Raw genomic sequence first — 18,010 nt, 5'->3', positions numbered from 1 at the left:
GCGCCCCTCGCTAAATGCCTCGGACCGCATCAAACAAGACAAGTGCTGGAAAAGGTGCACGAGGGCCATTGTGGTGCCCATACTGGGAACCACGCCCTCGTCCGATGCCTCATCTGCGCCGGCTATTACTGGCCTACTATGAAAAAAGAAGCAGCAGACTATGTCCGGAGATGCGAGCAGTGCCAAAGATACGCCCCCATGATACATCAAGCGGGAGAATTCCTCTATGTAGTCACTTCGCCATGGCTCTTCATAAAATGGGGGATGGACATAGTCGGCCCCTCACCAGCTGGACGAGGAAAGGTACATTTCCTTTTAGTTTTAACTGCTCTAAATGGGTGGAAGCAGGTGCGTAGGCCCAAATACGCGAATAGGAGGTCATCGCTTTTATATGGAAAAATGTTATATGTCGTTTCGGCATCCCCAAAGAAATCAGCTGCGACAATGGGCCTCAGTTCGTTGGAAAGAAAACGACCGAGTTCTTCGAAAAATGGCACATCAAGCGGATACTCTCCACTCCGTATCACCCAGCCGCCAACGGTCAGGACGAGTCTTCCAACAAAGTAATATTGAACATATTGAAAAAGAAGCTCGAAGAAGCTAAAGGGCTATGGCCCGAATTACTGCCTGAAGTACTATGGGCGTACCGAACAACACCAAAGTCCAGCACGGGAGAAATGCCATACTCACTGGTCTACGGGACCGATGCAGTCATACCCGTCGTGGTCGGGGAACGATGCCTGAGATACTCCCATGTCAGTGGGGCAGATAACGACGAGAGCAGGTTGCAAGACCTAAATGAAGTCGAAGAACGGAGAGACATGGCCCATATAAGAATGATAGCCCATAAACAGCAGGTAGAGAGATACTACAGTAGAAAAGCCAAAGTAAGATCGCTCAAAGTTGGCGACTACGTACTCAAGGACAAAACACTGACATCAAAAGACCCACACGAGGGAAAGTTGGGAACCAACTGGGACAGACCGTATAAAATCACAGCAGCTGCAAACAAAGGAGCATTCCAACTAGAAACAATGGAGGGAAAAGCACTCCAAAACAACTGGAACATCGCCCACCTCAAGTACTTCTACTTCGGAAAGGCGTCTCCTAAGTCAAACTCTTTTTCCCTTACCCGAGTTTTGTCCCGATTGGCTTTTCTCGGGGAGGTTTTTAACGAGGCGACGAAGGGGATATCTCGTGGATCAAAACGCAATTCATCACCTCGGCCCATCAACACGGTCTCTAAGCCGAAGTAATGAAGGGGTTACCCTAGTCAATCTCTATTGTATACGCAGAAATCTCCGTCGTGTCGATCTTCATTTTATGAACAGAAATCTCCATTATATAAACAGAAGTCGAACCTCCATCAAATGAACATAATGGCCAAGGCCATCTAAAATAGTTCGATCGACGGATACTACTTCGACGACAGTCGAAGCAACTTCCTAACGGCCAAGGCCATCTACAATGGTTCGACCTCATTTAAACGACGATGAATATTACTTCAACGACAGTCGCAACAACATCATAACGGCCAAGGCCATCAACAATGGTTCGACCTCGTTCGAACCACGATGGATACTACTTCGACGATAGTCGAAGCAACGTCATAACGGTGAAGGCCATCTACAATGGTTTGACCTCGTTCAAACGACGATAGATATTACTTCGACGACAATCGAAGGAACATCATAACGGCTAAGGCCATCTACAATGGTTCGACCTCGTTCGAACCACAGCGGATACTACTTCGACGACAGTCGAAGCAACATCATAACGGCCAAGGCCATCTACAATGGTTCGACCTCATTCGAACCACGACGGATACTACTTCGACGACAGTCGAACAACGTCCTAACGGCCAACGCCATCTACAATGGTTCAACCTCGTTCGAACAACGACGGATATTACTTCGAAGACAGTCGAAACAACATCATAACGGCCAAGGCCATCTTCGATGGTTCGACCTCGTTTGAACCACAACGGATACTATTTCGACGACAGTCGAAGCAACGTCCTAACGGCCAAAGCCATCTATAATGGTTTGACCTCATTCGAATCACGACGAATACTACTTGGACGACAGTCGAAGCAACATCATAATGACCTAGGCCATCTATAATGGTTCGACCCCGTCTGAATTACGATGGATATTACTTCGATGACAGTCGAAGAAACATCCTAGCGGCCAAGACCATCGACATTGGATCGATCTCGTTCGAACCACGACAAAATCTTCTAAAGGCAATGTCCGCGAAGACTAAGTATAAAAAAAACACAACATAAAAGGGGAGAAGCAGCAAACAGACGAAGCGACAGAAACAAAAATTTATATCACAATAAAAAATTATTTACATTCGTCCATATGGACGAACTTTAGTACACCCCACAGCCAAAGAAGATACGGAAGCAAAAATATACAAGCTTAACTATCACCCCCTGCAGGATAAACGTCCTCATACCATGAATCTGAGTCAAGACGATCGACATCCTCAGAAGTAGCACCCTCCCCATCGGGAGAGTCGGGGTAATACCCACATGATTCACGAGCTGTGCGTGCTTTATTTCGCACCGCGTGAACCTCCGCCTCCGTTGCCCGACCCTCTGCATTCAAAGCTCTGTACACATAAAGTCGAGCCTTTGCATAGACCCACATCTCATAGGCACTATGATGCGGGTCCCGACCAGATGGGAGACGAGACGAGGAGGGACGAGAATGGCGATCCGCTTCCTCAGACCTCGGCGGGACGGCTTGCCTCTGCAAAGCGATCAATTTATCGGCATTAGCACTCAGCTCGCCCTTAAGTCTGTCAATTTCTACCATTCTGACACCAAGCTCGGCAGTCAAACCGGCTATCCTCTGCTGCAAGTCGGCGTTCTCCGCAGCAACCCCTCGATTCAATTCGAGTTCATCATCCTTCGCCCTAAGGAGAGCCTCCAGCTCACTGATACGATCAACGACCCTCACTAGCTCCCCATCCTTCTCCTCCAGCTCCGCCCCCTTACGTTCCAACTGGGCCTCCCTCTCCTTAAGTCCCTCGCGGAACACTTGGAACTCAGGGTCCTGTCGATAAAAGTCGGCCACCGCTTGGTGCTTAGCACGTCATTTTTGATACTTCTTCAACATCTTCTTATAGAGGTCTGTCCTCTTCCGCTCACGACGATCCCTCTCCATCCAAGACGAGGGTCTGGGAAGAAAAAATAGGAGTAAGCATATTCCCATACCCATCCTACAATAGGCAAAAAAAATGGTGAGGTTAAAAAATCTACCAGTAAGGCCATGCTGGCGACCTTCCGAGACAGCTCCATATCGTTCATCATCTTGAGCATCTCACACTCAGGGCGGCGCATAACAGAGTAAATGCCGATGCGACCTGCTCACTATTCAGCCGCAAGTTGCAATCCCTAGGGATTGTTATATGCTGATCAGATCCATCCGTCGTCCCCTCCACCTTGGTATGACAACCCACAAACTCATTTATGTCCTCAGGGGAAACGCCGAAACCCGACTCATCAGCTTCCACGCTAGGCCCACCAACGTTAGTTGATGAACTCCCCTCATCGGGGTGCACCGAACTAAACCTTGGGCAGACTCTCTCCTCACGTGCCGGCCTCCCCGATCCGATAGCATCAGCCATAAAAGCGGGCGTCGGGGCTGCCCGAGATATTTTACTGTCGTCAACTTCAGTAGCCACCCCTTTTCCCATCTCTAGTCTTCTCCTTTTTCTTTCTAGAGGCTCCTCACCATGAGAAGATTCGTCGGCGGGTTGTGGGGCCGGTGTCAACAAAGTCGGCTCCCATATAACCACAACCGTGGATGTGGCTTCCCAAAGGGGTGTAAGAAAACGACCTTCTTGGACAGACTCACACAGAATATCACGAGGGTCCGCGGCGGTAGTAGGTCGCACAAAAGTAGGGACTGTGGCCTTCTTCCTTGAAGCACCTTGACCTAGCACCACAAAATCATAGTTAGGCAGGGTCGTCTAACCGACAAAAGGAAATCGGAAGTTTACCTGAAGAAACTTGAGGGTCGTAACGTTGCATGAAGGCAGGCCAAGTTCGGGTTTCCGCCGCGTGAGGACACAGGCGGCGACCTAGTTCCTAAGGCCGATAACGGGTTGGGGTGGACGAGCCATGGCTGTAATATAAAAGTCAGAACTGCTATAAAAGCATGCAACAGTGAACTTGATGAACTACAACACTTACGTGTTTTGTTCCATCTTTCTGGAAATCCGGTGGAGTTGGAGATCGCGTGCCCGGTCCTGACAAAGAAATATTTGTGCCATAATTTATGGCTCGCCCGGTCGTCGGTTCCAATCACCAACCCCTTTGTACCACGACTCCGTAAATGAACCATTGTCCCTTTAAGGAAGCTGGTTGTAAATAAGTGCAAGAGATGATGAACGGAGACGTCGCATCCGGCCAGCGCTGTATATTTGGTTAATAGCAGAAGCACTTTGAGCGTGTACGTTGTAAGCTGAGCCGGGAAGATGTGGTAGAATCTGCAGAACTCTTCCGCCAAGGGAAAAAGAGGAAGACCGTAGCCTATCAAAAAGGGGTACTCGTAGAAGGCACAATAGCCCGGCCTATGAACATCAACATAATCCTCCCCCGCCGGGATCATCTCTAAGTAGGTTGGAATTCCATATTTTACGCGGAGGTCATCCAAGTGGTTTTGTCCCGTCTCAGAACGCACTGGAATCGGAACTACGGAATCCTTGTTGAAATCACACCGGGGCTAGAATCCCTCGGTAACAATGCGTCCACTGTAAGAGGACTGACATCCTCTTCCACTTCCACCTCCCCACACTCGGAGGAGGGCGGCGCATTCGACGGAGCGACTTCAGGAACCTTTTCTTTGGTAAGGCGAGATTTAGGCATATATTGGTTTGAAGAAGATCATGCAAATGAAATAAAAAAGAAGATAAATCTCTAGCCAAGAATGGAAAACGCAGGAACGCGAAAATTAACAGAGGAGGGCTGGGAAATTCTCTGGAATGACCAAAGTTCTTCAACGAAATTAAACCCCTCCCTTATTTATAAGGTTGGGTAGCGCCAGAATCGAGGCGGCAGACTTTAAATCGATGCGGGAAACCAAGCGCCAAGTGTCAATTTTTCTGCCTCGAGAATATGTGTCACGACCCAAACCGATGGGCCGCGACGGGCACCCGGTACCTTACTCAACCGAGTACCAACATAACGTATCTTTCTTATTACATCATTATATACACGTGACATACGGGCCTAGTAGGCCAACATAATCATTTATAAACTCAAACATAGGCCGACAAGTCCGTACAATCTTTCACGTATACGACATATGTCTACAAGCCTCTACCAATACATAAATGTCATAAAGATCGGGATAGAGTCCCGCCATACCAAAAATACACGTCTAAATCATACTAACCAAACAAGCAACTCCGAAGCAGATGGAGCGCACCAACACCTTCGCTGAGCTGATAGCCTAATAGGAGGACTGTCAACCTATCAATCGGGACCTGCGGGCATGAAACGCAGCGTCCCCAGGCAAAAGGGACGTCAGTACGAATAAAGTACTGCGTATGTAAGGCAGGAAAGCATAAATAAGAACAGTAATGTAAAGAGAGATAGAGGAGATACAACCTGTAACATCTGAGTGCCTCTGGGGGCTACTGACATGAAATGCATAATACATATATATACATAAACTTTTAAAAACATACGCCTCTGTGGGCATCATCATCATCATATCATACCCGGCCTCAAAGAGGACTCGGTAAAAACGTACCCGGCCATCATAAGGCTCGGTAGAATCTTACCCGGCCACGTGGAGCTCGGTAAACCCAACTGATCAGTGGTTGCACAATAGGTGCCATACCCGGCCGACTATAGCGCGGCTCGGTAGAGTAAAGTAGATACATATATAATGCATGCTGGACTCATGGAATCACGTTCTAAACCTTTTAGAGTGACATAAGGTCATTGCACCATCGGTTAACATTATGGACATCATACCATCAATATGAACTTCACTAGGACTCAAGGATCATATATGCTTTCTTGGAATAACTTTGTAAGGAAAGAATAACATGGACAACCTTGGTTGCTAGGAGTAGATTCATTATGAAATAGCGTATCGTTTATATTCGTTTCACTTTAGATCATGCCAAAAGAATGAAGGAAGAGCCTTAACATACCTTAAACATGTTGAGTCCTTAATACCTTCCAAGTAACTCTTCAAACAAGTCAACTCGATCTATCATAGCATAAGGAGATTCAAAATCAGTGTTGAACAAAGGCTAAGTCTGTAACTTAAGCTAGTAGCTCGTCTACGTAAATTCGGGCAGCATCTCCCTTGTAACAAGGGCCTCCTCCAATACCATATACCAACAACAACAGCCAGGGAAGTCCAGCAACCTATAAATATCAATAACAAGACACCATATAACAACAACAAGTCACAACTACTTCACGACGAGCGGCAAGCTCCGATTGGAATCCGTATAACCCATATCACCCCTTATAGACTTCTTACATTAATTTAACAGTATCATTAACATGATAATGAAGTCATTCATCAATGATTCCATCCTTATACCATATATTTATAACAAAGGAAACAATCCTCAACTCCAACTATCTTCAATTAGTAGCTTTATTCACTAGTTGACGTCTACTCCATCCATTTAACTTAATCAACATCAAGATAACCTTAAGCACATGCAAGAAGACAATACACACAACTCCTATAGTAACTTCAAGTCGAAATCCAAGTTATATTCAGCTCACAACAACCCTCAATAGCAATACAACACCATAGAAGTGACTTAAGCTAATCCAAGTACTATCTTGTAGTTTATCATCCTAACAACTTAACCAACATACAAGCAAGCTTAATCACAATTAGTAGGCTGTTATACTCACCTTAGACAGCAGCAACAACTTGGAATTTCATCCAAATACAGCCCACAACAATCCTCAATGACAACACAACCTCAAAGAGGTGTTGTTCTTCACTAGAGCTAAGTTTTGATGTTGAGATATGGTGTAATCACTTTGGAATCACTTCAAACACTTGTGGAATCTGTTTAGAAGGGTTAGGAGAAGTTTGGAGACGAAGTTGAGTTGAAAATAAGTGAAAAATAGGCGTCCAAATCGTTTATAAAGTGAAGTAGGTCGACCACCGCCTAAGTGGGTCCCATTGGGAGCTGCTTGCGCGGTCTCGCGAAAATGCGAATATCTCTCTACTCCGATGTCGTATTGACGAATGGTTTAATGCGTTGGAAACTAGACTCGTAGATCTTCAATTTGATATGTTGATCATCCATTTATGCCTAGTATATTGGGAGAAAAGTGCATCTACATTTGACCTAAATTTCAGCACATTATATATGCAACTTGTGATGATCTTTGCTAACTTTTGTTCCATAACTCGTTTGACTTAAAAACATAACACAGGACTATCATACGACTACAATAAATCATAAATTAACCTCCTCATCATGTTAATCACCCTAGTCTCACCCCAAAACAATATGTTATAACATTCCAAACTTGTCGATTTTCGACGAAACTTATTTTCTTCAATTCGTTTAGCTTCTAAGCCTTCAAACGCTCTTGCTACTTGGTATTAATGATCTTAAAAATTTGTAACCTCCACGTTAACATGATGAACTAACTTTGTAAACTTTTCAAAGATGATTCCATTTCTGAGCTTACATTAATTGACTTATGTCGTACTCTTACGTACGAAAACATGGGGTGTAACAATATGCATAATGATGACGCATGCGAACGCTGATGTCACCCAAGGGAGAGTGTTTTACTACAACTTTCTGACAGGTATGATTACCGTCTCCCGCCGGTCACGTCATAACAGGTCAATTAGTCAAACTCTCTCCGACGGAAGCATTGATTCCGCCTATCAAGGACGAATCTCGTTGCGACCCCGACAAGCGGAGGGACTAACTGTATATGGTCAAATTTGACCAACCACGTCCCATCATCAACATGACCGACCACTGAATGTTTATGAGCCGATATAAGGGGACGACCCAGGGGTAAGAGGAAAAACGACCTCGACTTGTCATCGGCTCTGCTATAGAATATACTGATTTTGTCGTTCCAAGGACGAAGGTTGGATCCCCCCATTATATAAAGGGGATCTAAGCTTTGTAATAGAGGAGGATTTTTCAATATACAAACGGATTCTCTCTCTCATCTTTATCTCCCTGTTACTCTCTCTCTCTCTCTCTCTTTGAACATTATTACTGTTCTGATTGTTGCGTTGATCCTAGGGTTTATTATCTTCGATTACGATTTACCCTCTCATCTCTTTTGATTGATTTGCTCAAGAGATTTCAACCTCTTTTGAGCCAAACAAAGTTGAACTGCGAGTTCTTGAAATTACATAAATTCCCACAGACAAGTTAGAAAATGCAAGGAAACACACGTTGACGGAGAGGTGCCTGTGTTCCCTCTTCTAAGAAGTAAGGAATAAGTAGAACGCCCACCGAGTGTAACTACTCCCACGTGATAAGATGACAAGTCAGCTTTGCTTACAAGGACTCAAGTGGGCCACATATCGCAGATGGCAAAACGACTAACCGACAAATTCTCTTTTCTTTGCAGAGTAGTAACAAAGACTGGAATTTTCCTCGAGTGATACATTGCTATACAAACCAACGTGGCGGACAAAGAAGTAGGTTTCACATTCTATGGCATATGCAGAGTAATAAATACTCCAAATTTCCAACTGACACTTTCTTTCTCCTTCTCCTATATACTTGCCCCTGTTTTTTAATATTATAATGGCAGTTGCCATCATAATTTGTCGAATAAAGAGAACATTAGTGGCAATTGTAAAGCACAAATTGTCAGCCCCATTTCCACTTCCAACCAAGAGGTTGTGAGTTCGAGTCTCCCCAAGAGCAAGGTGGGAAGTTCTTGGAGGGAAGGATGCCGGGAGTCTATTTGAAAATAACCTCTCTACCCCAGGATAGGGGTAAGGTCTGCGTACACACTATCCTCCCAGACCCCACTAAGTGAGATTATACTGGGTTGTTGTTGTTGTATTTCCACTGCATGAAGACTATCGTGATTTGATGGCCCCACTTGAATTTGTCATTTCACACTATCATTTGCAATTTAGATTTACACGTCTGCACATATAAGATTAAGCTATTACTAATCGGCCCCGCTAAATTTTATCATCTCACATTTCTCTTATTAAAAATGGCTATACTAATTCATTTTATATTGATAACAATGGCAGCTGCAAACAAATTCGAAGATCAAGGGTGCTTCAAAATTTTCCCTTTCAAAAACATTAAATGCACGCCAGTGTTGGTTGGCCATTAACATCTTCGAACCGTCGCTGCCCCTCTATAAATATGGGGCATCTTCCTTTAGTAAATAACTTTACCATTCTTCAATCTCTTCCAATTTTCATTTCTTCAATCACTTGTCTCCTCCACCTCTTTAAACGCCGTAAAATATCAATATCTAGCCGAAAAAACTACATTCCCGCTCACCCGTATTTCTTACCTTACAATCATGGTCAAAACTTCCAGTGGTCCCTAAAAAATATAAAGTATCCTCCTCCTCTGCCTCCCGGACGGCCAAACCGGTGGTGCTACCGACACTTGAAGAGATCACCCCTGGTGATTGCATCATCAAGAAGGACTTTAATATCGAGAATCCTCCAAATGTCGAGGGCTAATACGAGCACGTGTCACGATGTATTAGCCTGATAACCAAGCAGCTCGTCAAGAATGTAAGGAAGGATTGTCGATGGGGGGACGAGGTCATGATTCATATCCTGAAGCCTGATGAAAGCATAACTACCCATAAGGAGGGGGTTGTGAGTATTTACACTTACCCCTTCACATTGGGCCCTCTCGATCCGGTGGTGGTCAACTTCTGCAAGACGTACGAAGTCACCCTCGGCCAAATCCACACTTCCTTCTGGTGTATCGTGATCATGTTGCGATACTTCTCTGAGAAGGCCGAAGGTTTAGAATTCACCCTCAGCCACCTAGTTCGGTTGTATCGACCCTAGTTATTCCGAGGGCTCATCAAGCTGCAGTGTTGAACCACGAAGTCCTTCTTCGCCAGTACTGATGAAACCAAAGATCGAGGCTATATGAGCCGATTTGTTAGATTTAGGACTCCAGACATCATCCCGAAGAAAAAATGCCGTTCCTCGAGGGATGGAATTTCAACCGTAAGTGGAGTCCGCATTTTTCTTTATATCTATTCTTGTTCTTTCATTTTTCATAGCTTACTCATCTTTCTTTTGGCAGCCGACGCTTGGGCGCCCTTGGCGGTGCTTGATCTCGAGGCTTGGGTCAGGAAACTAGCTGCCACATCCTTTTATGACAATCGTAAGTGGCGTGAATTGGCGAAGGGCCAATAGGAGGCCAAGAACCATGACCTTGGAGATGCGTCCAAGATGAGGCTGGCCCCGCCCGAGGAAACGACCAAGCCTTCGAATCTAAAGCCCAAGAAGGATAATAAAAGAAAGAGGGTATTAGAGCCCAAAGACCCCCAAGACAAGAAAACCTCCACTCGAAGCCTGCGGAAAAAGTTTGCTCAAACGGGCACAGACTCAGCCCATGACTCCCCGGATGGTGAGGAACATGATGAGGAACTAACAGAGCTAGTGACTCGGATCGGGAGGTTAGTCGAGGCCGCCAAGCCTTCCAAACTAGAAAATCCACCTTGTGGTGAGGATGCCCGAAGGGAAGAGACGGGCAAGGCCCTCATATCCCCGGAGGTTGAGATTGTCCCTCCGTCTTCAACAACTATGCCAGAGGGGGTGAATGCTGAAGCCCCCGAGGTTAATGAGAACGCCCCGAGTGAAGAGCTCGGGATCGTGACAATATGTCATTCTCTTTCATTGCCAACTTATTCTAGGGAGGCCATCGAGGAAGCTAACACTTTGCATATGCCCGACCCAAGTAAGGTCATCGCGGACTATCCTTTCCAGAGTTGCTATGCTAGAGTTGAGGGTTTCGATGACTTCAATGATGCACCATCCATTTTGAAGAGGCCCAGCGTCTCTTTACCCGGGTAACGACCTTCCGTTTAACATTGTCATTTTTTCTTTCTTCTCTTTCGGCTGACGTGCTTTTATTTCATGTGTAGGCCGCTGCAAAGTTTAGAGTTGAGCTGAGCCAATGTGAGGCCGAGCTCAAGAAGATTTCAAGCGAAGAAAAGGCCTTGAGGCTTCTCTGCGGTCAGAAAGAAGAGGAGCTTAAGGATCTCCGAGCAGCATTGGCTAAATCTCGAAAAAGCGAATCCGAGCTGGACGAGCAGGTAACTTAGATTTTAACCGAGTACGGCCTCCTTGGCCCTGCTTCAGGGGCTAATTCTTTAACACCTCAACTGCAGCAATAACAACAACAACAACTAATTATAATCCTACAAGTGGGGTCTGGGGGGGCTAATATGTATACAGACCTTACCCCTACCCTGATGGGCAGAGAGGCTGTTTCCAGGAGACCCTTGGCTAAAGAAAGCAACAAGAGACGATATATTAGTACTATCAATAGACTCATAATAAAATAACATAAAATACATAACATAACATAAAATAACAAAATAACAGCAATATAAGAAATATAGGAAATACGAAAAAGAAAAGGAAAAGGATGGAAGGTATACTAATATCCAACAGATAAAGCCCTACATCAGTAGCTAATCAGTAGCATCCTAAGACTAACTCCTAACTGGCTAGTCTCAATCTAGTGCGCTCTAGAAATATCCACAACTTCCCCCTAACCTACAACCTTAATGCTCGACCTCCATAATTCCCTGTCAAGGGCCATTTCCTAATTAATTCTAAGTCGCGCCATGTCCTGCTTGATCACCTCTCCCCAAAAATTCTTATGTCTCCCTCTACCTCTCCTCGTGCCCACCACAGCCAGTCGCTCACACCTTCTCACTGGTGCATCAGTGCTCCTCCCCTAAATGTGCCCGAACCATCTGAGTCTTGCTTCCCGCATCTTGTCCGCCATGGGGGCCACGCCTACCTTCTCTCGAATATCTTCATTCCTAATCTTATCCATCCTTGTATGCCCGCACATCCACCTCAACATCCTCATCTCTGCTACTTCCATCTTCTGGATGTGTGAGTTCCTAACCGGCAAACACTCGGTCCCATACAACATGGAAGGCCTAACCACTGCTCTATAAAACTTACCTTTTAGTAATGGTGGCACTTTCTTGTCACACAGGACTCCCGTCGCTAACCTCCACTTCATCCACCCCACCCCTATACGGTCTGTGACATCCTCGTTGATCTCCCTGATCCACTAAATAACTGACCCAAGGTACTTGAAACTACCCCTCTTAGGGATGACTTGAGAGTCAAGCCTCACTTCCACTCCCCCTTCCGTCGACTCGACCCCGAATTTGCACTCGAGGTATTTCGTATTCGTCCTGCTCAACCTGAAACCTTTAGACTCCCTCTAGCCTCTCGTTGATGCCACATCGTGCCTCGTCAATTAGGACTATGTCATCAGCAAATAGCATGCACCATGGCACCTCCCCTTGAATATGATGCGTTATGGCATCCATCACCAGGGCAAATAGGAAAGGGCTGAACGCAGACCCTTGGTCCAACCCTATAACAACAAAAAAATGCTCGAAGTCACCTCCTATTGTCCTAAACCGAGTCTTAGCTCCATCATACATGTCTTTAATTGCCCTAATGTAGGCAACCGGGACCCTTTTAACCCCTAAGCAGCTCCATAAGACCTCCCTAGGAACCCTGTCGTACGCTTTCTCTAGATCGATAAACACCATGTGAAGATCCTTCTTCTTATCCCTGTATTGTTCCACCATCCTCCTAATAAGGCGGATATCTTTTGTGGTAGATCGCCCCGGAGATTAACATATCTAGAAGATTAATACCTCAACTGCAGCAAAAGCTAAAAATGATTGGGTAGATCTGGGGCGAGGTGAATCAGGTTCGGGGTGATTGTCATCAGTGGAAGAGGAGCATGGATTAACTTGCTGCTGATAAGGAAGCTATTACGGCCCAACTGGTCTCGGCTGAGGCTAAGCTCCGAGATCTTGAAGCGAAGGGCCTAGCTCAGGCTATAAAAATTGAGGGGATGGAGGCCGAACTAGCTAAATCCCGAACAGAAGTTGTGCAAGCTAAAGATGAGGCTGCACAAACCAAGGCCAAAGATGAGAGGATGAAGATTGCGACCGATAAATCTATTTTTATATACACAAGAGAAGTCGTGGCCGTTCAAGCTGAGTTGAGAGCAGCCTCCAACCAAGCAAAATGGAGCAGTGAATTGGCTAAGTGTCAAGCCTAGAGGAAGACTCTCGAGAAGTTCGTGCTCGAGGATTTGACCTTGCCGAGGAGAAAGGGAAAGCACAAGCACGGGAAACCGATGCTAGATTTCTTGTCTCCTCTGATGATGAGGATGTGATGAGTGGCTCCGAGGACGAGGAAGGTGAAGAAGATGCTTCTAAAGGGGAAGAGGATCCAGAAGATAAAGCTACCGGAGATGAAGACGCCACTCCCCGGGACCTGGCCCCGAAAATGGATTAGGTTTCTATTTTTGTATAAGGGTTCTTCGTTGTAATATTCTTTGTGAATTTCTCAGATGAATATAAAGTAGCTTTAGGCTCTGTTCTTGATTTGTGCTGACTCTCCGTTCATAAAATTTCTGATTATTCACATGTTAAAAGTCCGAGTATTGGTTTAGACTCGCAATAAGCCTTTAGGCTTTTATTGCCCAAGATCGTACCCCTTGGGGTTTTAGATGATCCCTGAGCCAATCTTAAAGTTAAATTAATGCGAGCTTGGGGCTTTTGGGTCTGAGTTAAACGAGAATGGGGTCTCAGACTCCCAAAGGTCTTTAACCCTATATTTCTTTTTAAGCTGGCCCTTAGGATCTTGTATATCGGCCTTTAGGCTCTATTTTAGAATTAGCCCTTAGCCTCTTTTAGGTTGGCCCTTAGGCTCTTTAAATTGGATCATTTCAGCCTATAAAAATGGCTATATAGTTTTCCCCCACTTCGGGTAAAAGACTTAATGGAATTTGAGTTATGCCTTAGCATGTATTTTGTACTCGTTGGGTTTTTAGAAGGCTCGACGTATCGGAATCTTATTAGTCATTTTGTTTGTGTGGACATAATCGAATGCCTCTTAAGGGTTTTCCGAAGGCTGGTGTTATCAAAGCCCTTAGATTGTTCGAGGGATGTTTTATCAAAGACTTTAGATTGTTTGAGGGATGATTTGTCGAAGCCCTTAGATTTTTTGGGGGATGAATTTATCGAGGCTATTTATATTTTTCTTTTGCTGGGGGTAGCCTGATTTAACCGATTTTTCAATGTTTAAGGCCTTTAATTTATAGCGGAAGTCAGACGTCTCCGAGCCGCATTTTTTGGTCGTAGCCTTACATGACCGTAGTCTTTAATATGGCCGTAGCCTTCGGGTTTGTCACTTGGACTGGTTTCTTGATAACTTTCCGAACTTGTTCGAAAATTTAGTCCCCGAGTGAGTTGGCCTTGGACTTTATTTTGAGGGAGTGCCTCTTTGAGGTCTTATATTAACTGTCAGTGACAGTCCCCGGGTATTTCGGGGTGCTTTGGCCCTTGAGCCGCCTCCCGTAGGATTGCAAGTGTAGAGTTCGTATGAGATACAAAGTGTGTTTGATGTAACCAGGATTCTTCTTTAAATAGTTAATACATGCGTACATGTTTTTCCATCAGGGCTCGATAATTCTATATGGACACGGTTCATTTGACCATTTGGCCCATTACAAAGTTCTCCTACCGAGGCCCTCTTAGGCGTGAAATATTTTTCTCAAAGTTATAATTTCCGAGGGTGATGCCCCCCAGTATTCGAGTTTGATCGAAGAGAAGCCTTGAATACTTGTTGAGTGACCCTTAGGTAGCATATAGGTGTTAACTCGTTAAAAACCTTGCTGGTAAAACCCATTTGGGATAAAACCCGATCCAAGGAAAAAAGAGTACAACGCATGCTTTCAAACCGAAGGTCTTCGAGATCAACAGTAATATCGCTTGAGCATTGATATATTCTAATTATTTGGTAGTTTCTCACCTTCCATTGTGCTGATTTTTTAGGATCCTTTTCCTACGACTCCAAGGGCACAGTACGGTCGTTCCCAATTGTGACCTACTTTCCATTCGTTTGGGTCTCGAGTGTTAAGGGTAACTTTCCTCAGTACTAAGTCCCCGACTTTGAAGTATCGAAGGTTTGTCTTTCTATTATAATACCTTTTGATTCTCTATTTTTGCACGGCCATTCGTATTAATGCTACCTCACGTTATTCATCAAGTAGCTCCAGAGTTGTGTTCATTGCTTCATGGTTTGAACTTTCGGTGGCATGTTGAAACCTTACACTAGGCTCTCCGACTTCGACTGGGATTAAATCTTCGGACCCATATACCAAAGAAAACGGGGTCACCCCAAGCTTCACTTCGATATTGTCCGATATGCCTATAATACCTCGGGCAACACCTCTCTCCATTTCCCCTTTGCATCATCTAGCCTTTTCTTCAAGTTTGGAATAATGGTTTTGTTGGTGGACTCAGTCTGCCCATTTGCACTTGGGTGGTAAGGTGCTGATAGGATCCTTTTGATTTTATGGTCTTCGAGGAATTTTGTCGCTTTGCTGCCTATGAATTGTTTTCCATTGTCATATGTTATTTCAGCGGGTATCCCGAACTGGCATATGATGTGATCCCATATGAAGTCGATGACTTCTTTTTCTCTTACCTTCTCGAAGGCCTGCGCTTCAATCCATTTTGAAAAGTAGTTAGTCATATATAAAATGAATCTAGATTTACCTGGCGCCATTGGTAGGGGGCCGACGATGTCTATCCCCCCATCATGAATGACCATGGGGATAGGACCGAGTGGAGTTGTTCACCAGGTTGATGAATTATTGGTGCAAATCTCTAGCATTTGTCACATTTCCTAACGAACTCCTTGGTATCCTTTTCCATGCTATCCAATTATATCCTGCTCTGATCACCTTGCGAACCAGAGAGTCTGCACCAGAATGGTTCTTATAGGGGCCCTCGTGGATTTCCCATAGCATATAGTCTGTATCCCCGGGCCATAAGAATACTGCCAGTGGTCCATCAAAGGTTCTTCTGTATAACGTTCCATTTTCATCGAGCAAGAATCGGTCCGCTTTTGACTCTTTTGGGTCCGCGATAAGCTTCCCATGTTTTAAATAATCGATGTACTTATTCCTCCAATCCCATGATAAGCTTGTCGAGTTAATCTCATCATGGCCTTCTTCGATTACTGACTTCGATAGCTGGATGACAGCCCCCGGGACGATATCATCTTATTCGACCGACAATCCTAAGTTTGCTAGTGCATCGGCCTCGCTGTTCTGTTCACGGGGTACATGGTCTAGTGTCCATTCCTTGAAGCGGTGCAGTATTATTTGAAGTCTGTCTAAGTACCTCTACATTCGATCATCTAGAACATTGAAGCTTCAGTTTACATGGTTTACTACCAAAAGGGAATCACATTTTGCCTCGATGACCTCTGCTTCAAGGCCCTTAGCTAGTTCAAGACCCGCGATCATGTCTTCATACTCGGCCTCATTGTTAGTCAATTTAGAAGTTTTGATAGATTGTCTAAAAACACGACCCGTAGGTGGTTTCAAAATGATATCGAGCCCGGACCCTTTCACATTTGAGGCACCATATGTGAAGACGGTCCAAACCCCCGTCGATGTACCTGTTTTTAACAAGAGTTCTTTTTTTACTTCGGGTACGAGGGCAGGTGTGAAGACAGCCACGAAGTCTGCCTAAATTTGATACTTGATGGACGTCCGAGGTTGATATTTGATATCATATCCCCCAAGTTCGATGACCCACTTGGCCAATCTGCCCGATAATTCGGGCTTATGCAGGACATTTCGAAGTGGATATATAGTTGATACATGACCGAGGCCATCATTACACCACTACAAAGTGGAAAGAGTGGTCGAAAAAGCTTTTACCCGAGACGGTCGGGATCGAATCCACAGGGAGCTATAAGTGGGAATTGGATTCCTATCTAAACTAGAAATGCGTAGTGCTCTTAATTGCACTTCCAATATAGTTGGTCTTTTGATTACTTCTAATATTATGCTAAATTAAGCTAATAATGATTACTTGTAAGGTTTTCCAAATAGTTAAAGAGGCACTAGGGAAGTGACTTTCTCCTAGGTGAATACTTGACGGGTTCTCGAATCTAAGGCAAGGATGTCATGTTGGGGATTACGATATAACCAATGCACGAAACTTGTCACTCCATACCTCTCAGTAGTTTGAGTGATTTTGCCCGATTGACTTTCTTAAGACCTATTGGGTATGATAATTGTGCAAGCAATTTAGGTTCAAGTCGAGTATTACTATCTCTAGGTTTAACCCTTTTAATTGGGGCTATTAATCTCTTGAATACGCCCCAATTCCTTGTTGGATTAATTTTCCTCGACTCAAGCTCTCTTTCTCAAGAAGAGCCCAAGTCAAAAAGGCACAAATTAGTGTTTGCAACCACTAATTCGACATGGAAAACACAAATTAGTCCAAATATCAAACACCCATAAACATTCAAGCCTTAAAACTTAAGACCCATCAAATACCCACACTAGGGTAGAGCCACAACCCCAGTTAATGGGTCTAGCTACTCATAATAATGGAAGAAAACAAAGAAATGGATTAACAATAATCTATATAATTTAGTTACAAGCTAATACTTGAAGATTCAATGATAAAACCACTATATAATTACTCAAAATGGTTAAGAATAGCCGTTCACATGCTCATCCCTATGTCAGATTACAAAAGATACCCTAAAAATGTCAAAAGAAAGTATTTATACTAGGACGAATTTTCTGGACAAAAATACCCCTGACGAGTTAGTGCAGTCCGCACAAAATGCACCGCGGACCGCAATGAGACTTTTTAGCTTGATAATGCCTTCTCTGAATCTGGCCAATGCGGGCCACATAAAATGCACCGCGGCCGCGGTGG

At 44.6% G+C, this 18,010-nt stretch overlaps 1 protein-coding gene across 1 annotated transcript; it reads left to right on the top strand.

Annotated features, from left to right (window-relative positions):
- Positions 1 to 10,436: 10,436 nt before the first annotated feature.
- On the top strand, positions 10,437 to 13,553 carry LOC109212486. Its single transcript, XM_019376136.1, has 4 exons — positions 10,437 to 11,042; positions 11,132 to 11,302; positions 13,015 to 13,288; positions 13,333 to 13,553. The coding sequence occupies exons 1-4, from the start codon at positions 10,437 to 10,439 to the stop codon at positions 13,551 to 13,553; spliced, it is 1,272 nt and encodes a 423-aa protein (XP_019231681.1).
- The last annotated feature ends 4,457 nt before the right edge of the window (positions 13,554 to 18,010 follow it).

This window comes from Nicotiana attenuata, unplaced genomic scaffold (genome assembly GCF_001879085.1).
Source record: "Nicotiana attenuata strain UT unplaced genomic scaffold, NIATTr2, whole genome shotgun sequence".
NCBI classification, from domain to species: Eukaryota; Viridiplantae; Streptophyta; class Magnoliopsida; order Solanales; family Solanaceae; genus Nicotiana; species Nicotiana attenuata.
The sequence above is the reverse complement of the archived record's forward strand: the minus strand, read 5'-3'. Positions and strand labels throughout refer to the sequence as shown.